This window comes from Pithys albifrons, chromosome 1 (assembly GCF_047495875.1).
Source record: "Pithys albifrons albifrons isolate INPA30051 chromosome 1, PitAlb_v1, whole genome shotgun sequence".
Lineage (NCBI taxonomy): Eukaryota > Metazoa > Chordata > Aves > Passeriformes > Thamnophilidae > Pithys > Pithys albifrons.
Window position 1 is genome coordinate 111,575,317 of NC_092458.1, and position 25,260 is coordinate 111,600,576.

General features: G+C 36.7%; 1 protein-coding gene across 3 annotated transcripts in view; it reads left to right on the top strand.

Moving 5' to 3' along the window:
* Positions 1-25,260, top strand: part of CADM2 (cell adhesion molecule 2) — a 601,907-nt gene that overhangs the window by 551,686 nt on the left and 24,961 nt on the right. For 2 of the 3 annotated variants that reach the window (XM_071563511.1, XM_071563521.1), the window contains one exon: positions 4,022-4,141. The exons of the other annotated variant lie outside the window; for it this stretch is intronic. In XM_071563511.1, the coding sequence (XP_071419612.1) occupies positions 4,022-4,141 (120 nt within the window). The remainder of the gene's footprint in view (positions 1-4,021; positions 4,142-25,260) is intronic. 3 annotated transcript variants of the gene reach the window in all.

Consider the following 25,260-nt stretch of genomic DNA (forward strand, 5'->3'; position numbering starts at 1 on the left):
CATTTTAGAAATAAGGTTTCAAAATTAATGCCAACAATTATTGCTTGACTTCTAGATCTCTGAGCATGGCTTTCCATCTTCTTTGGTTCCCCATCTGCAAAATATAGCTATTTTCTGCTTCACAGGAGGCTAAGGATTAATACCTAAGTGTTATTGAAATAGCAGTCTGGTGCAGTGATTTGGGTATGGCTACTTGAATTAAAAAGTTCCACTCTACAAGATCTCTTGGTCATAATGATCCTTGGTATTTAGTGGCATGAGAGGCATAAACAAAGATTTGTTTTCAGCTGAATATTGTGTAGTACTAGATTCAGAAATTGCAAGAGAAGGAAATGGAATTGAGTTTCGCTCTAACACAGGTTTCTTGGGCAGAAATCTGTAAATTCATTCTGTTGAGATCCTTCTTGACAGAAAGCTCAAGAGAACAAATCATCACAGTGCCTTTGATAGCGTTTTTCTGAGCAGCTGCCAGCAGGGAGCTCTGGATAGCATAATGTGTGCCTCACTAGTGATATAAGATAGGTATGCCCTGCAGGACTAGAAACAGGTCAAATTGTCATTCCCTTTTCTGGCATAAAAATGAAGCAGCACACCCTTTATGAAACACAGTGATCCATATGCCTTAAACAGAAGCCTGTGCTGTTAAGTATAATTTTTTTACCTGTAGTCTGTCTGATTTGGGGAACTTCCAGATCCACTTACCTGCTACACCTGCCATACATGATGAGTGACTGAGGAGCACTGTACATTACTTCTGGTTTTGGTTTTTTTTCCAAAGGGCGTATTCTACATTCTCTTATGCAAAAGCATTTTCCAGGGAAAGACAAAGTTTTCATAAGAATCCATAAATCCTGGAAGAACTGATAGGAGCCTTTCTGTCAGGCTCAATAACCCTGAAGGGCCCCATCCACATAAGCCTTTTCAGTGTAGGGCTCAGGTGCTTTTCAGAATGCTGTGCCTGGATTAGGGCTCTCCGAAACAAGATTTAAGGGTGAGATATGGTCCAAGAGTCCCAAAATGTGTTGTTTGTGCACTTTTCCACATTCTTGTTGCAGATTCTCATGGCATTAATGAAGCAATTTCCCCGGGGCAGAGCCTCAAACCTAAGCTGATATCAACCTGTGGTAGTTTTGGCTTTAGTTTTAGCTAGTCCTCAGTTTAGCAGTTTGTTGGAGTGTTTTTGTGGGCTGAGGCAGTGGAGGTCTGTGGTGTCTGAGTAGGCAACTCAGTAGTTGTTGTTGTTTTTTCCACATTTGTATATATATGTGTAATATTCTGGTTTTAATTGTCTCTCTTTTGTATAAATAGATGAAGCTTGTCGTTTCAGGGTTTAGGTTTTTTTTTAGTCCTCTTCCCTCCCTTTCCCTAAGGGTGAAATCTGACAGACTATTAGGGAGTTGGCATTTTGCCGAACCAAAACACAACCAGACATTTCTAGAGTCCAGAGCAGATTCAAATTTCATTGCTTGGGCAATGTAGTGCTCCTCAGGCTTCTGATTCCTGGTTCCTCTCTTGTACTCTCGTCTTTAAGAGCAAGTATCTGCAGTGCTGTGAGCAAAGCAGAGCAACTGTAGTATTTGCATGGTGCACTTCACCTTACTCGGCAAAGAAAGAAAAGAAAAGCTATTCATTGTGTTTACATTTCTTTTGAGAACATGTTTTACTTTGAGGCTTCTGACAAGCTGCCATTTTGATGTTTGGCATCAGAGTTTATGACTTTGATTAGAAAACTAATTTCTGCAGAAGTTTTCATTGTTCTGATCTGATCAGAGAAGATGGATTTATCACATCTGTATTAAAATGCTGATATATCCTAGCTCTTATTAACTTGAATCTTTCCTACATAGCCTTTCATTTAAAATGAGAAAAGTTGTTGGAAATGCTTCAATCAGGATAAAAACCAGAAAGCAATCAAATTCCAAGTTTACCAGTCATTCATGTAAGCTGTTATAGGTAAAATAGGTAGACAGTGTGTTTGCAGAATGAATAGCACTGTCATAAAACCCTAACTTACCATTGCAGAGTCTTAAGTAAACGGTATATTTAAGAAAGTTAATTAATGGAACCATAAGTCATAGTAACTAGGTTTTACGTGCAAGGAGGATTTGTAAAGCTTTCCTAATAAACAAGGCTTTGCTCTCCTTATGAAGCAGGAGGGGTTTCTTCTGTTTGATTTGCTTTTTAGCAGATCCTTATCAGAGAAGGAGTTTCCCTTTATGAGAAGAAATTGCATAGATCAGTACAGGTGACATGTATCTTTTTAACATGTTAATTTATTTCTAATGCTTGTTATATTCAGTTCTGTTTAATTATTGTGGTACTCACACTCCAGATAATATTATAATTTTTCCTAGTGAGTAATGTGGCTACACTGAGGAGGGTTTTGAAAGCCTGTTCTAATGTTTCTGAGAATATTTTGTAGTGAGAAGTAGATTAAATATCAGTGTGCAAGAGATGAAAGAGAGATCTTATGCTGTTTTCTGATGGCCTCAGAAGTGGAAAATCTCACAGGTATGGATTCCAGAGAGGGTAGAGATTGTGTTTATCAAAACTAGAGGAATACAGAAAATTTTAGGTGACTTATGGATGTTAACTAACAAGGAGACTATTAAAGTTGCAAAATAATCTGTCATCCAGAATGAAAATAAGGTAAGCATGCTACTTTGAAGTCTTAAGAGAGTAATCATGCAATGCTGAACTCAACGGCCCTATGTCTGAAATGTGTTCTGGAGGGCCCAATACTGAAAAGCTGTGAGCTACTTCAGCTTTCATTGATTTCAGTCAGAATTGATGGTACTTAGAGACCAATTGCATTTCTTTCCACAGCAAGGGAAGACAGATTGTGGGTCAGAATTTTGCTCTTTTATTGCATTGAATAGCACCCTTCAGAAATATTTTCACTGAAATCAGTGTGGAATGGGTTACCCACCATCAACTGCCAAGAAACGAGTCCTTTCCTTTTAAGCCTGCAGTATAAATAATCTGAAAAATGTCAGATGCTTTTTATGCCTTCATGGAAGTGCTTTTCTCTAGTTCTCTTCAGGACTTTTGTTTGTTTGTTCTTTGAAACCTGCAATCACCTTATAAGCAAAGTCCTATTGGTCTTTATTGCTTTTGGCAGTGTAATCAAAGTATTTTCTGTCTGTACATCTGGTTATGTTCTGCTCTGTACTGGAGTATTTTGCAGCAGACATTGTTGATTCCTCTGCAGTGAAGCAGTGGTGCCCCTAAGCCTGGCTTACCTGCCCTTACTTGATCAAAAGCTCAAGGGTTTTGTAGGATGCTCTCATCAGGGTTATGAATCTTTTTCTGACTTGTATGCATGGGTTTGCTAATGGTAATATTATTAGAACTTCTGATTTTTAGTTTGAAGTTGTTTTTAGAGAAATACTGTTGTGTGTACTAGCAACTGTAAGTGTTAAGGATGACTGAAAGATGAATGTACCTGCTAATTAGGGTAAAGATTTTGAAATATACTCTGCTCTGGATCTTAGCAGACAACTGTGTCTTAAGCAAATGTGTGAGAAGAAGAAAAGCAATCCGGAAAAAGCAGCTCATATAGTTAGTATTATTTTCTCCCCTTTTTCCTTCCATTGAGTCTGTCTGAAAGTGGGTGTCTTAACATACAGCCATTTCTCCTTAACATGTGTGTGTTTATTTTAGCATGATGGTGTTTTTTTCATCTCCCACTCTGACGCAGCATGTTTCATCTGTGTATGGTTTCTACTATATGAGACATTTAAAATGGCTCTGTGAAGAAATGGATTCTTGTCACTTAAACCATCACTCTTCATCATTTTAACAGAGTTTAAAATTCCATTTGCTCAGAGATTGACTATAAAAACTGAGAGTGATAAATGTCAAGAATTTAAAGGTACTCTGTTGTACCTGTAATAATTTATGTTAATCATGCTTTAATTTAGTCATTTTCAACATACTTGTATTTACAAATTAAACCACTATTATGGTTCATTTTTGTTTGCATGATATGATTTTATTTTATTTTTTTTCCACTCACCAGATGTTTTCAACACTTTGCTTCCCACTACTGTCATCCCCTCCCTTACCACTGCAACAGTCACAACCACTGTAGCCTTAACAGCCAGCACAACCACCTCGGCAACAGCCACCAGCATCAGAGGTACAGTATGCTTCTTTGTTATGGCCTGGAAAACACATTATAAATAGGAAATTATAGGTGTTATATCTAAGAAGGGTAGAAATTGCTAAAGAGTTCAAATACGTGGGGTTTTGATAGAATAATCCACAGAATGATACATGGTTAAGAAAGATTTCATATGACCTTGAATATTTTCATTGCTCTATCAATGTGTATATGAACTTTGACAGGATGCTTAAATTATTTGTATACATTTGCATTTAATTTTTTTAAGGTTAGTAAATTAACTTTAATGTAAAATGCAGTCAAGCTATTTTTAAATAAATGTGACCTTTTAAGACTGGTTATTTTGGGTGCTACTGTTTACAACAGGATAGGTGTCTTATCATTGGAATTTCTGTTGATTCGATCTTGCTTGGTAACAGAGACATTACATTACATCACCCTTGTTAGTCTTTTACAGTTTAAGGCATTCTTAATTTAGGAGTGTTGTTATCTCACCAGAACTAGAGTAAATGAGCTATTTCTCTCTCCCCTCCCTGCCTCCCATTCTATTGGGGTTTTGTCTGTTACAGCTTTTCAAACGTTTCTAGTAATGGTTAATTTCTTTGGCAGCAAAATAGGAAGGTTAGTTTTACTCTTTTATTCAGTGACTGATCATAGAACTGTTAAATAGGGAAGATGTGTGTGCAAGGTTTCACAGATTATCATCTTCTGGGTAGCCACGAATCTCATGGTAAATTAAATGGCAGAAGGTTCCTATGTGGTCCCTTGAAAGCTTTCATTGCACAAGGACAGAGGAAATAATATTCATTTACCACACTGCAAGTATTCACATGACCATGTGCAATTAGGCCAGCCAGGAAAGTTAAGACAGAGTTACGAAATCTTTTCTTACTGGAAATGTTATGAGTCAGTTATAGTGATCTTACTTGCAAGAATAAGATGAACTAATTGGTAAGTCCATTGTATAAAGATTGTGATAGTATCAGATCACCCAACCTCTTCCTCCATAGGGCATTGGTATTTCAATATTGTGGCCTTTATGCAATAAACTGACATCAAACCTGAAATTACATTTTTAAGCTTTAGTACTGTTTATAATGTAAAACACTTATTGTTATTTTAGTGAAAAAGAGAACAAGGGTTATAGTAATCCCTTTCCTCCAGGAAAAAAAAAAAAAAGGATAGGCCATGGAAAACAGCCAAGTGCTCATGAGTCTGTGGTTGCAAGAGGAGCATTTCCTGAAAAGGAACAGAATGATGGGAATTATCCTGTCTTTATAAAAGAGTGTTCTGTGTCAAGTATCAGAAGCTTGCCAGCTTTCTGAGGGCTCACATACTGGAAAGACAAAGTTCTTGGTGTGCTGTGCAGGGTTTTGCTGTCCTTGATGAATTGTTTTCTTCTGCTTATTATGTTGCCACAACTAAACTATGTCACTGTTTGTTTGTATATGTAGCGTGCTGATGTTTTTAAGGCATTGTCTTCCCTCCTATGTGATGTTTAAGGCTCAGCTTCCTTTACTATGAAATGATCCTTTTCATCATTTATGTGCTTGGCGTCAAGAGAAAGATCACTCTCTTCTGAGTTTCAACTCTAACACATGGGAATGTCTGCAATTTGATGCTACAGTTTCGGAGATGCTACTTTAAGAGAGAGTAAAGGAAGGAAATATGCAGGAAGGTGATCAATGGCTAAAATGTGAGCACTCACTTTCTCAGCAGAGAATGGCTGAGAAGGTGAGACAACTTCACCCTCAGGGAATTGGTAGTTATGGTCTCTAGGGCAGAGAAATGAAGGGACAAATGAGTGTGGGAAGACTTTCCTGAAAAGCTTGTATTGAAAGGAAAATGTCAGTCTATCCCAATGCAGAAGAAAAGACAGGGCACAGGTAATAAACTAATGAAGTTGTTTATCTAACAATCTAAGGAATCAAACACCATGAAAATGTCAAAACAAGAGTTTGCTATAAACATAGATCAGAGTAGATCAGTGGGGAAGAATTGGGAGACCAGGCATAAAACCAGGTGCAAAATGAAACTGGCAAGTTGTGAAAAATTTAACAAAACAAAAGTATTTAGAAATACAATAGACGAAAGACAAAACTAAAGAATTTTAGCGATCCTGTTTGTGAATGGTGACTACAAGTCTGTAATAATTGGTGTTTTATCCAGCAATGGGTGATAACTGGAGTGCTTTTTCTGCTAGGGGGATCACACTGAAAAATGACCACAAATAGAGACAGATCAAAAAACAAGGACAGAAAATTTAAAGATATGTTCTGCAAAGAAGCTGAAGTCACCAGTTTGTTTGGCTTTACTTTCAAAAAGGAAGTCAGAATTACTCTTATTTTCCAATTTCAATGGGGAAAATGAATCCCCTTAATTAGTAGCAAAAGCATTTAGTAGGGACACTTTATAAATGCATGGGAGGCAGTGACTCCAGTGTAGCTATTTAAATTCTATGACTTCCTTCATCCTGACTTCCTTTGAAAGGTCTTGATTCCCACGGTAGAGGGAAATGAACAAGATGTTCTCCTTAGGTCCCTTCATCTTTCCTGGACTAACAGACAAATAATTTTTGCAAACTTACAGTGACCTCTGTGAAGGCAGAGTTCTGATATCCTGAAATATTAGACTGAACCTTACTTAGATTGTCAGACCAGCTACATATCAGAGGTACAAACAAAATAAGAGCCATTTTGGAGTGGAGTAAACTTTAAGTAGTACATAAACATACTTTCCTTTGACATTTTGTTTCTTATTCTTATAGTATTTCTGACATAAAGGAAACTATAAGGACATTAAATTGAGAAACTATTCATATCTTCTTAACCTTCAAAACTATTTTTTAAACAGCATCTCTGTTTGCCGTACTTTATTGGATCATGCCTTAAAGAGACAGAAGTTTGCCCCAGATCACAGAGTAGTGCATGCTATTTAGTAATATCTTTGAACTGGATTTCCAATAGTTGACATAATGAACTTGCTAGACAGATTTAACTAATTCTATTCTAAAATTATTACTTGATACTTAAGAATCACCTTGGGTAAATTTTGCAAGACATTATTCTGCATGACTTTTACATAGCACTCTTTGAGTTTATGTTACTCCACATCCAGTCACAAGAGATGTCTTTACAGAAATACGATACGGGATATAAAGAGGCTACAGAATCTGTAAATCTGAGGCATTTTACATTATGGCGATTGTACTTCCTCATTACCAAAAACCTGAATTAATGGGGAAAAAAATAATTCTCAAAAAGTCATCAGTTAATTCTGGAACCATGTGATCCATTGCTGTCTTAATTTGCATGACATTTAGTAAACAACATGAAAAAAAGCTACTGATCCAGTTGGATGACAGCATGATAATTCATAAACTTCCTGTTTATTCAAACTTCTCACTTTCTCAGACAAACGTGTCCTTGCCTTTGTGCTCAGTCCTTCAGGAATTAATTATTCTTTTACTGGTACATTACCTACTAACTCAAAAAAATCTAAACATAATTTGATGCCAGTGAAGAGTATTGCCCTTTATATATTTGTCAAGGGTATCTTAAAGCCTAATAACCATGATGAGGAATGTATGACAAAATGAGAATAAAATGTATGAGAAGAAACAAATCTGGAGGACTGCTGAAAGAATAATTATACACTGTGTGGGTAGTTGTCTTTCTATCAGATTTATGTAATGTTATTTGTGAAAGCTGTGCATGGATCTATGATATTTTTCCCTTTTTTGATAGGAATGAGGCACAGGGGGATTGTGTATTTGCCCCTAATAGTCAAACAGGGGAGGCCTCCAGTGGAGAAATTCTTTGTTAGTATGAAGTCAATTTAAATGGTGCTGTGCCAATCCTTCAAAGTCCTGTAGGTGGAGAGGGAATGTGATTTACAGCCCAGGAGAAGCCACCTCAAGTCAGAACAGCTCTGTGTTTCTAGATTCACAGAGGAAAAAAAACTTGTGCAGACAAACATACATAAAACTCTCCCACAGGCTGGCATTATGTTAATCACCCACACATGAACAGGACCAGTTTGGGGTTTTTTAAGTCCTGTTCCTGACAAGGGAAAAAAAAAGTCAAAGAGGCTATAAAATTTGTTTATTTTGAATTCTTATTATTGAAGATTGGAATCTCACCAACGCATCCCAAATAGGTGTAAAATTAACATTGCAATAAAATCCCAAACTCAAAAGATAGATCCATTCAGTCTGATTGCCTGTATCAGAGTGATTCAGTCTCAGCTGACTCACTTGGATGATGACTGTGCCAGAATGTGCAAAGCTTTATATAGCAACGCCTAAAAACATCTCCAGAAGTTGTAGTGTGTAGCAGAGACGTGATGCTGCTCCCAAGCAGCTGTGCTATGAAGTTCAAGAGTTTATTTGTCAGGGTGAACACAAAGCCAAAGAATGTACACATTGAATGAAGTCCCTGCTTTATTATAATCCATTTTGCTTTTATTGGTTTTGATTGTGGTATAAAATAAAAATTTCTTAAAGGACATCTGTGGAGCTAAATTTAGAAGGAGAGTTTACAGTGGTGTAAGGAATGGTTTGAGGATGTAATCATTTTGCAAACTATTCTGACTTTGTGTGAATACTGCTATTTAATAACATAAAAGTCAATCATCTTAGCTAAAAAAGTACACTGCTTTCTTTTCTTTCCTATTTTTAACTTGAAGTCTCTTATGAATAAAATAAAACCCTAGTAAAAGAACTGTTTCATTATAACTTAAATGCAGAAACTATGTAGACAGTAGTTGTAGTTCTCATATACTTTTCCTATCAAAGAATGCTAAACATTGCCAGTTCTTTCCTTGTGATTTCATTTTTCTTTCACATCGTCTGATTAATATAACTTGGCACTCTGAGATATTGATAGAGAAGGAAACAACAAAGCAAGGATATAGAATATGTGAAGGACAAAGGAGATAAGGGTAGACTTATACCTTAAATATAGTTGTGTATGCTACTTCCATTCAACTTTGATAACAAAAGTGATTGTTGTCTGATGTTAAAAGCAGTTTCCTATGACAGTGAGCTAAAAGCTAAACACTTCCACAGCAGTAACATGACACCTAATTTGTGCCTAGTTTTATTCAAGCTGGGTAAGAAAATTACAACTTTCTGGGGTTTACTTCTCTCCCATTTCTTTTACACTAGTCTCCTACTGGCATATTCTATGTCTAGATTTATCAGGAGGCCAAACAATATGAGATTCAAACCAACAGTTCTTTAGATTTTTTTTTCATTAGACATTCAACCCATCTTTCAAGGTTGGCCATTTCTTGGTTTTATAATGATTTCTTTCATTAAAATTATTTTTTCATTCTGCTTGTTTCTCAGCTGTTTAGATGGTGTGTTAGCAAGTCATGATAAATTAGACCATGGTAAAATCACAAACCTATTTTATAAACCTCTTTGCCTAAGTTTTGAAACTGGACTGTCTCTGGTCAGAGCTGTTACACAGGTGAAATATCTGCAGGCTACAGCTGAGAGTAGTAGCTGGAAAACCTTGCCTAGCATCTGCAACCAGCTGATAGAGCAGCCAGATATAGAAAGCACCCTATCATTCTTTGGCACTTGTATGGGCTACATAGAGGAGACCAGGGAGAGAAATGGTGCTCGGTTTCACAAGATCCAATACTGGCTAACGGGTGCAGAGAGGAGATGCAGAAGTGTAGCCCTGTCTGCCTTCTTTTCCATGTGCTCTCTGCTGCCAAAGGCTCGGAAATTGGAAGAAAAACTCCACAGCTTTGTCTATGTTTGGCCTCCGCTCATTAGCAGGCACGTGGCTCCTGCTACCTGGGCCCAGTGCTGGGCTTCTGTGTAACCAGGAGGACAACCCCAAAGCAGAAATGCAGTGAACTGGGAGAGCAGAGAAAAAGATGGCAAGATCTGAGAGTTAAGATCCAACAGTTGAAGTTTTTGTATCAAAATTTATCTATTTTGAATGGGACTTGGAGTTTCTTAAGTTCTACAGTGATATTTTCATGAGAGTTATTAGTCCACAGTGCCTATTTTAGGGGTAACAGAATATTTGTTCCAAACCAACATTTAATTTGGAGTTTATCCCACTAGCCAGGGTTGGTGGTACAATTAATGCTGTGAGTTCTCAGGGCTCACAAAGTTAGGATCAACAGAGGAGATCGTAACATCTCTTCTGATTCAAATAACTCCTTGTTTTTTAGGTCTAATAGATAGAAAGCCAGGAAAAGCCTTCTTATAATATCATTGGGGAAAAAAAAATTAAACCCTTCCCTTCACCCCCAACCCACAAAAAAATAAACAAGACAAAACAAACAAACAAAAACAGTTTCATACTTTACTGGCTGGATTCCTACAGTTTCTATGTCCACAAAGAATTAGAATCATGACAAACAGAACATGCTCACATACAGGGTAGTCATAGGCCAAAAACACACTAGCGCCATGTGAGAGGCTGCACAAACACAGCATTAAATTTTTTTTTGTTGTTGTTTTAAAGTAAGTACAGGAATTAGGGTTGTTGGTACATCCACAGGAGATCTCTTCCTGTGTCTAAGAGGAAATAAAACAACAGGGCAGTAAGTAGCATCAGAATGTGGTTATGAAAGGAAGTACTTTGTCATGCAGTGTGAAACTAAATATGAAATTCTGCATTATCACTATATGCTAAAAAATTGAAGTATCCTGATGTCTATTGTGAGCAGACCCAAATCAAAACCAAGTGTTTCTGTGTGGAATTCCCGGTCCTCAAATAATTTTAAAAGATGTGGGGTTTTTTTTAGTTATAGTATCAATCCAAGAGTAATTCTTCAGAAAACAGGCACAGCATTAAAGCAGTTTAACCTCTGAGAAAAATTCTGGCAACATGACCCACGTAATGCTAGTTACCTCAATTGCCATGAAAAGTACTTGTGCTTTTCAGTTTTTACCTTTTACAAACTAAAGCAAAGAACTGTGCCATTTAGAAAATGGCAGTTCTCTCTGCTTAACAGCTATTATGATGCAAGATGAAGACTGTCGTCATTACTATACGATGTTTGGTCATATTATTCATGAAATGAGGCTGTTGCATTCTTGAACAAATAAAGATGGATTTTATAATCTGAACAGTTTGCCAAGTAAATGAAAATCATAAATGAGACCTAGATTACACTACAGGCATGCTGAATACATGAAAGTAAGTATCATAATATCATATATTAGGAACCTGCTCTTTGTGTCTGGAACAAATATTTCTAGTGCTAACAAATCCATCCAGCTGTCAGCTTGCAGTAATGAAGTAGGCAACTTAAAAAGTACACAATGATTTCCAGCCTTGATGGATTATCACTTAACCCAAAATGCAACGCTGTGCAGATAAGTATCACAATTGGTTGATGGTCTGATAAAGATTCCATTATATAGCCAAGCTCCAGAGAGGCTTCAGCAATGCGTCAGGAATTCAAACATTCCTAACCTAAGCTCTGATCACACTGTGGTTTTTTGGTTTTTTTTTATTACTGCATATAAATTATGCAGTCTAACAGTCTCTATTGTGAGCTGTGGCAGTATGAGAGATTTTCCAAATTAAGAGTCCCTTGTGCTGAAAGCATTCTGTCTGCCTGCAAAGAGCATCCTTTGCTCTGAAATCATCCTGAGACTGTCCTGCAGGTGCCACAGGCTGTAGGGTCTTGACTCTCCTTCTGCTCAGCCTGCACAGAAGGAAGGAAGCATAGGCCTTTAAATACTCCCTGGCAAGGGCTGGAGTCATCAGCATCACCACCTCTGTGTAAGGTGTAATATCAGAGGCTGAAGGCTGTAACCATTTCCATTTGACTTCTAGTCAAGTGGTGACCTCATTGTAGTGTTTTTCAACATTTATAGAATCATAGAATTGATTGGGTTGGAAAAGACCTCTGAGATCATCGAGTCCAACCCTTGGTCCAACTCTAGTCCACTTACTAGATCATGGCACTCAGTGCCATGGCCAATCTGCATTTAAAAATCTCCAGGGATGGGGAATCCACCACCTCTCTGGGCAGCCCATTCCAATGCCTGATTACTCTCTCTGTAAAGAATTTTTTCCTGATATCCACCTTAAATTTCCCCTGGCAGAGCTTAAGCCCGTGCCCCCTTGTCCTATTGCTGAGTGCCTGGGAGAAGAGACCAACCCCCACCTGGCCAGAACTTCCCTTCAGGGAGTTCTAGACAGTTCTGAGGTCACCTCTGAGCCTCCTCTTCTCCAGGCTAAACAACCCCAGCTCCCTCAGCCTCTCCCCATAGGGCTTGTGCTCCAGTCCCTTCACCAGCCTTGTTGCTCTTCTCTGGACTCTTGTTTACATTCAGATGTAAACAAGAGATGAGACCTATATTATATGTATGAACTTCATAGTTATTCAGGCTTAAAAGCCTTGTGACTTTCAAAATAATAGTAATAATACAAAATTACATATTCATGCCTGCTGCTTTAAAAGGCAGAATTCCACTGATTTCAAGAGACTTTTGGGAGCAAGGATTTCCAGTTCTACAAGGAGTTTGGCTTGCAAATTGGTTACATGAGTTTATCCCATCTAGATGAGAGGTAGTTTTGAGGTTTGGATGTGCCTGGATTTTCCAGTCCAAAGAGAGACAGGCTATTTTTATTCTATTGTCAGTGCTGCCTGCAGTGCCTCATGAGCTTGACAATGACCTGCAATATGTGAACAACTTCCTCAACAGGAGACCAGGCTGTACTTTCCTTTCTTCCAAGTGAAGTCTTACATATACATGAAGCCATTAATTTTCAGTGGGACTATATACTATTGGTATTTTATTCATAGATAAAATCTGTGATCTGCTAACTCCAGAGAGATCTGCTGGGTTAGTTAGCCTAAATTCTTGTATAGTTTCCACTCTTAAAGATTTATAATGAGGCACAGAAACCTTTATTTTATTAAAGAGCATCCACCAAAACATATCTAGATTTCATTTAAGGCCTAAGGAAATGGAGAATCCACAAATCCCCTTGGTGTTTGTCTTCAGCACTTAAATATCCTCATTACAAACTTGAGCCTTCTTGGTTAAATTTCTCTGAGGTTAATAACCAAAGATTGGTTTTGTTAAAGTAAAAAGGCTTTACAATGCACATGTATTTTCTTCTCAAAGGTAAATATTTAGTCTGAAGAAGACTCTGAAATATGCTTAAAAATTTGTTTTTGGTCTTCATTGGCAGGAATTGATTCTATGACCTTTAGGATCTTATTAAGATTTTAGTTGATTTGATTTGTTTCAAAGGTATTGTCAAGTGTGTCTTCAATTATTACTTTTAAGGGAAACATTGCTTTTATAGAAAGGAGAAAGATTAGGCAAATAGTTTCGGTTGAATGTGTTTCACTGTTGCTGTATTTATAGAAGATCACAAGGCTAATTTAGTTTTACTTTATTTAGAGTGTTGTTTATGGTATTTTAAAGACACTACCAGAAAAAAACCCGATATCTTTGAGTTTGGTTTTGTTTGAGGTTTTTGTTGGGGGGTTTTTGTTTTTGTTTTGTTTTGTTTTATTACTGAGTAAGGCATATTTATGCAAGTTCTGTGCTGTCAGGGTATTAATGAAGTGTTTCACTGCTAAAAACAAATGTATGGAACTAAATATTGCTAGAGTTAACAAGAAGGGCAACTAAAGCAACTGTTCCAGTGCCATGTGGGATGTTAAAAAGACTGAAATAGTGCCAAGTTCTAAAAAGCAGTAAAAGAAAGAAAAAGGAGAGAAAAATGCTTATAGTTTCAAACGCATTGCTAACACCTTTAATAAAAAATGCACGTCTTTCTTACTAACCAGTGAACTAAAGTCATCAACTGTGCCTTTGAAGCTGAAAAGATTACTCTCTCTGCCCTTCGTTTCTCTGACATTCCACTTGAAACACAGTTAATAACTTCCAGTGTGAGCTTCACAAAATGCAGAATTGATACTAATTATATTAAGTTTTTTGGATGAAAGATGACCTTGGTAAAACTTGAAGCTGCAGCATCTCCCAGAACAATAAAATAAAAGCAAAATCTACAGAGAGTGACTTTGGAGATTATTTAATCTGACCTACAAATTTTTGAATGTGAGCTTATTTAGATAGTGAATACAAAAAAGGGTATTCTTAAGGTAATTTTTAAGCATTTTTTGGAGCATTGAATACATTGGCCAATCATGCCCCCTTTTTTCCTACATTAGCCATTTTGGGTGCCTGTTTTGTCTTGACTTCATTTTGTAGAGAACATCTCAGTGCACCATCCCCAGCTTCTGTGGTGGTGGGTGTGTCCCATCTGCACTCTGCTTCTGACAGCAGAGATCAAGTGTGTTCTCTTCTTACAACTAAGACAAGGAGAGAGACCACAGATGCATGAGAGCATTGCTGTAGCTCTATTACTTGAAACCTCTAACTCATAAATCTTTTAAGGCTGGTATCCTGCTGCAGCGTGTCCATCACACTGGGTGCAGAGAAGCAGAGTCAACAAAGCCAGAGTAAGGAAAAGGAGAACAAAAAGTTGAATACCAGTGTTTTAAAAGATTACCTTGAAACACACTGTTAAAGGCAAGAAGTGGAGGGAAGTCTGGTTTGAAGTCTGTAGTATCATAAATGGCTATATCTAATCACAGCTGAGTTCTTTTTTTTATTTTTTTTTTTTTGGTTGTAAAAATTGAGAAAAAGAGAGAATTACAAACTCATCTACTCTGAGAAATACAGGGTGGAAAACCTTATTCAATAACACTTGACTCACTGTTTGGCTGATATAAAAGACCAAACGGGAAAGCAGAAATGGAAGTGACTGAAAAAAATGAAATTCAGAACCGACACAAGGAAGTACTTTTCACTCAAAGAGAAATACAATTTTTCAATAGCCTACTGAGCCAAGTTTGGAATTGGAGGCACTGGGGTCATTAAAGAAGAAGGGAGATACTATTCTGGAAGAACTGTGTTAACCAAGATGCCTTGCAATGGGCTGAATGGCCTTTTCCTTTTTCCCCAAATTTATGTTCTTTTTGAAAAACTTTGATTACAAGTCATCCTGCTGTGATTTAGATAGCATGAATTTGAAAAGAATGTATCAAATCCTTTCAATCAAGATGCTTGGGTTTCTTTCTATTCTGAATTCTGCAAGCCTGTAATAGAAAACCATCAGTCAAGGGAAAGTAGTATCAGGAGTAGCAATTTACGTTAATGTACAATTTCCTTTTCCACTGTAAAGAGTAATAGACAAGAATCCCAGACAACAAAAAATATAAATTTTTATGGGAATATGGAAGAAAAAAAAAAACAGGAAAAATCCCCAAGACTGACAATTTAAGGAAGGCATTCTGTTTCTTTTATATACTTCTTTCTTCTGGCTAACAAGTTTCTACTTTATACACATCAGGTCATGCAATGCATTCAGCACCCTACAGAGAAGAGACAAGTTTCATTTTAATGAATTCAAAGTTCCCTAATGGACTTTAGCAATGACTTTGGATCAGATTCCCAGACATACTTGACAGAAACTAGCTTTTAAAACTGTAATATTTTGTTAAAGAATGGGAACATCATACAAAATTAATATGTAAAGCTTTCCCAGTTTTTTTTTTTTTTTTGGGGGGGGGGAGCGGGGGCTGTAATTTTCAATAGAGATTTAAGAGGAACATTTTTAATGTTTAGGTTTGAGTTTGACTCGGTGCTGGAATGCCCTCTGTTACTGGGCTGAGTTGCATTCTTGGGCATACTTTGAGATTCTTTGGCACAATGAGTGCCATTAATCCTGAACTTGTTTATCCCCTACAATGCAGCTTTGTTGTTGTGAATGCTGGGTTGCTATTATATGTGGACATCCATATGTCAGATTGTCTGTTGTTGTGGGTTTTTTTGGATAAGCTCTGTGTTTTAGAAAACAATAGCAGACCTGGGTTATTTAAGTTTTTAAGGGTTGTTTAATTCCACAACCCTAGTCCTCCAGTTCATCTCTGAAGCATCTGTTCCCAATATTCCTGGAGTTAGCAATGCTAAGAAGAAATTAGTCTTTTATTGCAATCATGTTGGATCTCCTCCATCACAAGACCTTATGCCAAGTAATTTGTGAGTGGTTTTATAGATTCCCAGTCCCTATGGGACTTTTTTGTTGTTATTGTTATCCTAAGTCCCTGTATTATATCTTGAGTGTGGAGAAATGTGTTAATTATCTTTGTGTAAACAGAAATCACCACCTTTTTTGCTTCTGAGTGCTTTTGAGTAGTATTCACAAATTCTTAACAAATCATTTCTGTGGAAAAATTTGCTGTAAATTGCTGCTGTGATGCTCAGAGATTTTAGTGTTGGTTTTCTGTGCAGAATGTGCTTCTCTATATTTGTTATGAAATGCAAGTGGACTGAAGGACTTCTACATAATTCTAAATCCTACTCAACTGAATAAACATTCAGGAGAATAATTCATACACAACAGAAATTCATAGTAGTGTGTGCTTGCCTTCAACACTGTAATAAAATAGATGGGTTGTATGCAGTGCAAAACATCTTGCTCTTGTTATCTTTGCAGTGTTCCAGGGAAATTAAGAACACAGGGAAAGTTCAAGGGCAGGAAACCTTTTCTTCTGTTTTAGTTTATAGGCAATGTGTGCATGCACTTGTATATAATATCAGATTAAATAATGTTCATAATCATCTAAAACACATTTTCTAATGTGTTTGTTTCATTAAAAAAGTGATGAACTGTTAAGCTGTGTTCTGAAGGAAGAACACAATGAGCAGATTCAAGGGCTTTTGATGTTAATGCTGCTCAAATTTTTTCAGGGTTTCTTTTTTCACTTTTTTTTGCTGTTGAAAATATGTCTGAGTTGTCTTCTGTTACAGTCTACTAACCCTGTTAGTCATTGTTCTGGTTCCTAGTCTGAGCAACTTTCAAAATCTTAATATATTAAACAACTTTGTGAAAAATTCTCTTAATCTATGGTTCCTGGATTCATGGCAGCATTCGAGCTTAGTTCAGTATTCACACAAGCCTAAACCACACTTTTGTATCTCAGTGTAAATGAAAATTAAACACACTCAACATGCTCTGCTTTAGAGATCATATACACCACAGTCTTCATTCCTTTTGTGGTCATCTGATTTGGGGTTTGTTGGATTGGACATACCTTAAACCTTTCTCTCACTTTTGATTTGATAGCTACAGAATGATGCTGCTAATTCTTCACACTTTCACAGACCTTAGTGGAGAACCCAGTTAATAAGTATTTAAAATCACAAGTGGCTAAAACTGAGTGGGCCAAACAGATTGTTGAGGAAGGCAATAGGAAAAACAAAGCTGGATAAAAGAGTGGTTTCTTCTGTGCATAGTAACCTCTCCAAGTTCCCTATTTTTTTTTCCATTTCAGCCTTATATTTCTTTATCACACTTTTAGTTATTATCACTCATTTTTTATTTGTATCACTTTTATTATTGATTACCTGGATTACCAGGATTTAGAAAGGAAGTAACGTACTTGGGGAAGTATTGTGGATATGCCCATATTTAAATTGCCCTACTCATTCCAAGTCAAAATTGGCATTAATTAATCAAATTGAGAAGCAGATAAGAACCCTGAATTTGTCCAGTTTGGAGGAAAAAAAGGATCTCTACACCTTCCTGAGGAGGTAAAATGGAGAGGAAGGTGCTGAATGATTCTTCCTGGGATCCAGTAATAGGAGGTGTGGGAATAGTTCAGAGCTGCACCAGGGAAGATTTAGACTGAATATTAGGAAATATTTCTTTACCAAAAGAGGAGTCAAACACTGGAACAGGCTTCCTGGAGAGAGAGGTGGTAGATACGCCATCCCTACCAGTGTTTAAGAGGATTTGGACAATTCCCTTAATGAGGTGCTTTAACTGTCAGGCAGTTGAACTAAATAGTTGTTGTAGGTCCCTTCCACCATTACCTTTCTATTCCCTTCTATTCTGTTCATCCTTTAGGTTTAAACCCTGACAGATACCTGATGTTGCACTAGAACCCACAAACCTCCAGTTGAGATAGGTTCCTGAAAAGATCTAAGTTTTACGTTTAATATCACACGTGAAAATCTAGGTCATCTTCCCTTCCAAACAAATTATAATCAAAGGATTCAAGTTATGAAAGAATATAATATCATTTTTAAAAAGGCACACAAACGTTTAGAAGTGTTACAGTCATAGGTTTCCCCATCTGTTGCTGGATTCCTTCAATATGTGGCTTTTTAATGCTTCAAAAAGCTATTCTAATTCTCTTAGTAAGGGTTGGAAGAGGGTCATTTATACTGTGTTCAAAAGACTAACGTTGGAAAAGGGCAGTTATTTTAGCCATATTACAGTATTAACAGTATGTTAAAAAGGATGTCTTCTGGAAAGAGGAAAAATGAAAATGGCAGTCAAATGCTCTCAGAATTAGTCTTGGTCAGTTGAGTATTCCAAAAATCAGCTTTATTAGTCCCGAGCAGCAATTAAAAACTTACTTCTGACTTCAGATCTTGGTCAAACATAACTATGGATGATTTATTAATTAGTGAATGGAATTTTCCAAGATGATTAGCATGAGAATGGGCACTCTTTTTCAGTCAAAAAACCTTGTTCTTTATTTAATTCAGAATGAATTGACCTATATAAATAAATTTATTTTTTCTATCAAAATCTTATACTTTAATATCTCAGTTTTATTCTCTGATATTTCATTAGCATTAATTACTGTATTTGCATTACCTGTCTCTTAGTGAAAGAAAAATGCAGATAAAAAAACAGAAATAAAAGTGTGTAGTACTGAAAAATGTGGGGTTTTTAAGACTGTGGCAGTAAGTGCCACAAAATACATGATGGCCACTAACTGTTTCAGGAATGTGATCTAATCCTGCCTGCATTCCACAGCTATTCTTTCAGCAATCAAAACAAAAATGATGTATCAGCAGCAGAGCTGTGCTGCATTGGAAGCACCACTTACATACATAGTAGGGCAAAAGCATTGGAAAGAACAGGACCTGCAATGTAGCAGGGTGTTATTTAGTCTAAACTTTACATGTGCTGTTTTTTTGTCAAGCCTGTACTTTAAACTTAAGAACTTTTTGTCAGTTTTACATGACACTGAACATACATTTTCATTACCCATGAATTGAATTAGTTTGTGACTACGTAATCACACAGTGTATAATTAACATTAACATATTGCTAAGTGCCCTCCTATGATCTAATTTCTTGACTTCTGGACAAATGACATTAACGAAGCTTCAGAAACCAGCCTGATGCTGCAACTGGTGTGCTGTGCAGTATGAGCAATGCCATGGAAATCAGGGAAGTTATATCTGGATTTTACTTCAAATACATATGTGTCTTTGGGAGATTAGGAACATGTGTAACATTAGGGCTAAATCCCTTTCTTTGAACTTTATTTCAGAAAGTTTATTTGGAAGGTTGTGTAGAAGGTACTGTGGCTTAATCATGCCCAAATATTCCAGTAATTTGATTTATATTTTTTTCGCTTACTCATTGCTTACTGAGAGAAGTAGAACAAAAATGAGGGGGTTTGGTTTGTTCTTTTTTCTTGGCACCCAGTCTGTGTTATTATAGATAAATAATTTTCATGATAAGGTTAAAGCATTTATATTGTTATGCACTTATCAAGCATTTACTCTATTTGCTCATTTTATGTAACACTTCACAATTTTGATAAGGTGTGAATATTAAGATAAGACCCAATTTCTGTCTGAAGTGTCCACAGAACCTGCTTCAAAGAAAGAAAAAGTAATGACACTTGAAATTTTTACTCATTTTCCAAATATATATCTGAACATCTGCAGTACCATAGTAGATAATGCTAAACATTACTGCAACAAGACAGCAGTAGTACAACTGCATTTTTATGACAGAAATTTAAAACAAATTAGAACTATGTACTTGTATGCTGAACATTCCCCATTCCCCTTTCATCTTTTATATACTAAGAGTATTTAACAGAAATACACGGTTACCTTGAAGTTCATATAACATCTGAAATCACTTTTATGATAAAATTGGGTAAGTTTTATCATTTTCTGTGTCAGCATATTTATAGAAGTCTTCCAGAGATTATGCATATTTTTCCTTCACATACTAAAGGGGATAATCCCTCCTGTCCAGCAGTTCTGTTTTCACAATGCACTCATAAAATAACTTGAGATATTTCAAGGTCATGAAGAGTACAAAAATCTTTCATTTGCTACCTGAAGTGTTATTAATTATTTCACTTCAAGGAAACAACCATAGGGCCCTGGTTTGTCATTGACACCATCAGTTGACTGCACAGCACTCTTGCCCTTTGCTGAAGGGAAAGGACAACTACCAAGCAGGGAGAGGAGGAGAAAGAGCTGGATTGTGCTGTGTAGGGAGGGGCCAGTAGACAAAAAGGAGGCGCCATTTTGGGCATATGACATTTAACTAACTTAGAAATTTCATAGAATCACAACACACAGTTACAGGAGCAATTGAAAGAAAGTATTGAAGGTAAAAACAAATTCAGCTGTGCACACGTGAACTGTGAATGTGAGATCTGAAGGAGCTGCTGATAATACTTTGTAAAGAGGTGTTGGATCATTGCAGCAAGTTGTTTGCAAACAAGTCAGGACTCAGTGATGATACAGAAAGGCAGGTGCAACTGTGGCACTAGCAGAAAGGGAGTAGAAACCTGAAGAGAAATCATTGCCGTATGTCACGTTAAAGGGAGGAGGGAGACAGAAATACAAAGATTTCTAGTCTTAACTGTATTAATAAAAGTTATTAGTTATAAGTGTCCTCAGAGTAATCAAAGCTTTATGAACCCAGCACTGCCTGCTGGACTCTGGACAGAACACAGGCTGGAAAGATTTTTGACTCCCCTATGAGGACCACACTTAAGCCAGGGAGAAATTATTGGCAATAAGCACCTCAGAAAAATTAGAGCCTTATGAACCCAGCACTGCCTGCTGAACTAGGATAGAACACAGCCTGGAAGGTTTTCTAACCTCTGATATGAGGACCACACTTAATAGCTAGAAAAGAACTTTCCCCACAACCGCTCCCGAAATAACATTTATTAATACATATATGAGATACTTATTGTGGGTTCTGCTTTGCCGGTGATAACGTTCAGCTGCAAGATTGTATTTAATTGATAATAAAAGACCCCAAAAGAAACCAGCACAAAACACATTCTACAGAGACAAACACACTAAACTCAAGTTTCAATACAGCAATGTATCCCATTTTCACAACAGACAGAAACTAGCAACAAAGAACTACTAACTAAAAACACAGCCACCTAAAACACTTATCTAGACACTCTCTCAATAACACAGGACAATAAAATATCTTGCACACCGCTCTCTCTGTAACACAAAACAAAAAGAAAGAACAGAGCTGCTTTTTATCAACACCCATGTTGTAAAAGAAACTGCACTTTGAAAGTAAAGCAAGTTACTGTAGTTGCAAAACAGAGCTGGTCTTATAAAGTAAGAATAGCAGAAAGCAATAGCCAGTATTAAGTAGAAAAGTGTAAAGCAAGTTACTGTTATTAGTATTAAGGTAGCAAAACACAGTTAGTAAGGGATATGCTTATAAAGTAAGAATCAATGTAGCTATTAGCATAAGATGTAAGATAGAATGTATAAAGGAATAAGCTTTGTAAGAAAGTAAAGAAAGTAAAGTATAGAAAAATAGAAAGCACATGGTCCTCTCACCTCTCTACATTGTTCCAGGAGGTAGGAGGAGACAGGACAAGCTGCAGCAGTTACCCTCCCAGAGACACTGGCATTTCTCCCTCCTTACTGGAGTTTAAACTCCACATTTTTTATAACTTTTTTTTCCTTCATGTGGTTTTGTGACTAATAGTCAATCTAGTGGGGGGGGGGGGGTGTGATGCAGATGCCTGAGGTGAGGTGGCTCCTAGAGTGGTTATAGAAGATATCGAAAAGGGAGGCCATGTCATTCCTTAAACAACACTCTGCCCTATGTTAATCTTATCAGTTTGAAAGCCTTTGTCCGCTGCTTGGAGCATCCCTCCAGTGGGCCGAGGCGTCTCCCTCAACCCATCAGGGCTCATCAGGGGCCATCACCCCACACGTGCCATTTCATAAATCTATGGTGCACCTCAAGTAGTGCACTTCTGGGTGTGCCTTTCTTGTTAATAGTGCACCTCTGCTTTGGAAATACTGCATAGAGTTCTGCCTATCCAGCATAAAAAAAAAAAAAAGTGATAGATATGAGGAAAATAAAGGTGAGAAGGATGGCTGGGCTTTGAAAATAGTGTCTGTGCTAAGAGAGATTAAACAGACTAGCACTCTTCACCTTGGAAAAGAGAGAGCTGGAGAGAGAGGCAGCAGCAGTTAAATTAAATTAGAAATGACATGAAAAAAGTGAATGATGTGAATACAGTCACTAATGCAGAAAGTTTCTAGACTCTGGCATCAAAAAATGGGTGGGTGAACAAGGGAAACTTTATGTATTCTATTTTTTATCTAGCTGTAAATGAAATTGGACTAAATGGTGATGTTTTCCCATCTAGCACAGCCACTCCCATGTTCTCAGATTGTTCTGCTCAGGAAAAAATTACAGATCTCAACTTCATCATTTAAATGAAGAAAAACAGTAGCTTTATTATTAGAAATATTAATTGTAAAAATCATTAAATCAAAATGAGTCTTTCTAATTGTTAAATAAAATAATTCTAGACTTTAAAGCTGTTTTAGTTGCAATTTTTAAAAAAAAATAAATCTGAATATATTAATTTAATAACTACAGGAAAAATACCAAAAATTGTAAGATGACTGAATTACGACCATAATGTTCCTCTACATTAATCCAATTTAATTAAACTAAATCTTCCAACAATATAATTTTTTGGCAAAGTTAGGTTTAGCAGGGAGAGACAAAGCCTGCTAGAGAAACTTCTTCATGCAACATGAGAGCATTTTTGTCATCCTGTTAACTCTACCTGGAAGATGTTTCTATAATCTTTGTACATTTTTTGGAACTCAAAATCAAAACTATTGCTCTCCTTACTGCCTGGTAAAGATGTTACAGTTTCAGTTGGAGGCTGTCTTGCTGTAAACCAGTAAACTAAATTGATAAGGAGTCTATAATATTTTGCAAGATTATTTTTTCAAAGTTCTAATTTACCTGTCTGTGTAAAATTTAAAGACTGGACAGGGCTAAGTTTGAAGTCTTGTGAAAAACAGCAAATACTGGAACTTTTTAATTAGGCTTCAACCCTGAAAACATAAAAGGCAAAGTATTATGTATGTACCTATAACAGTAAAGTATGTTGTCCTTCCAAAAGGATGCTTTGAATAAAGTATGTTTTCTTTTGCTGTCATAGAACTTGCAAGTTTTTCCCCAAATTTAAGATTTTATTTGTAAGTAAGCCAAATAAAAGTCTAATGGTCATGAAGAAGACAGAGATATTTGAGAGTGCAGCTTAATTCCCCCATTATTGCCATAAATAACAGTGACACAACACATCTTTAACAAAATAAATTACTAATTTAGACTCTTTACTGCCAAGTCTTGCAGTTTCAATGACATTATAAAATCATAAAAAGCAAGTTATGAGTTTTCCTCCTTGCAAATAATGCAAATAAAAATTACAGATGAAAAAGGTGTTTACTCATCATACAATATAATCACTTTATCAAAAGAAAAACCAACAATACTGTCTGATGAGAATTCTCACCAGATGTGACTATTATTGGTATAAGGGAAAAAATAATTTTTCTCTATGGTCAGCTACTGTGTGACTTCAGTACTAAAATGATTATCAAACTATTTGGCAACTGCACTACTGGTAGGTGTAAAGAAATACTGTCTGGGTGGCTCAAGGTTGCAATAGCAGTAATGGTTCCACAATTAACTGAAGGAATAGGGGAAACCTAAAGAGCATATGTTAGAATAATGGTGGGAATAGGGAACATTAAGTATATAGAGCGGTAATACAAATTCAGATTTTATAGCCACAGATAAAAATATGGAAAATTGCAAGATGATTAAATCACAACTGTATCCACCTTCTACCTTAATCCAATGCAGTTAACCTAAATCTTCTAGCAGTATAATTTACTGCTAAAACCTTAGTGATGTACAAACCATGTAAAATATGCTGTTCTGCATTATTGGAGTTCATTTACCCCAGCAAACATAGACAAAAATTTTGGTACAATTTTTAAAAAATCAGATTAAGTTGGTGATCATTACGCAAATCTAAATTTGAATGTATACCAACAAAAAATTTTTATATAAGCATGGAATGCATTTCAAATAATTTCTGCATATGCATTGTCTTTCCCACCAGCAGTCCCCACATTTTTCAGTATTCAGAAGTTACAGAATCCATGGAAGAAGCCATAAAAATAGAAATTGTATATTGTGCATTAAAGAAAATAATTAATATAGTGGGGTTTGGTTGGGTTTTAATTTTGGTTTTGATTTTTTTTTTCTTTGAGAAAATGTGCTATGGCATTAGAGACTTTTTACTGGTCTTTTTTATTCTGGTGGTATGCATAAAACTCAAGCCGATTTTCATATTCAGGCATGCTCCTAGGAAGATCATACAGCAAAGGTGATGCTGTGACCTGAGGTCCATCAATAGAGCTCTTATAGCTTATTGCCTTGATGGAGTAAGTTCTGGAAATTGGCACCCCACTTGAGCTCAGTTCTGGTTGTTTGGACAGGCAGCAGAGAGAGCCATGCAGCTCTCTAGGTCCCAGCTGTGCCCCTGCTATGGCCCAGCAGGGAAGCTGCTGCAGATGTTTTCGTTAGTAGCATGCCATGTTTGGTTTCTGCTTTTACTGAAGTGCCTGGTATGGAATTCCAGCTGCTAAGGGGACACACATCCTGCTCAGTCCACCCTACTCCCTTTTGTACATAGGCAGGAAAAAGCACAGTTATTTCACATCCAGTCATAAATCAGAAATATTGGCTTTTGGCCCTGGAAATTTCAAAGTGTTTGGATTTTACTCTTCTTTGTCAATACTCGCCCATTCATGAGTGAGAGAAGAATTACTAGAAGCAACTACAGAGGCATCAACAGGTAGAAGTTAATGATCTGTATAAATGTTTTCATCCAAGTTATTTGCTTTTACATATCCTGAACAGGCTTCTGACTACTACACATCAGTGAAGGCTGTCAAATAGCAGTAGCTTACATTGCTCAAGCCCTGGGAG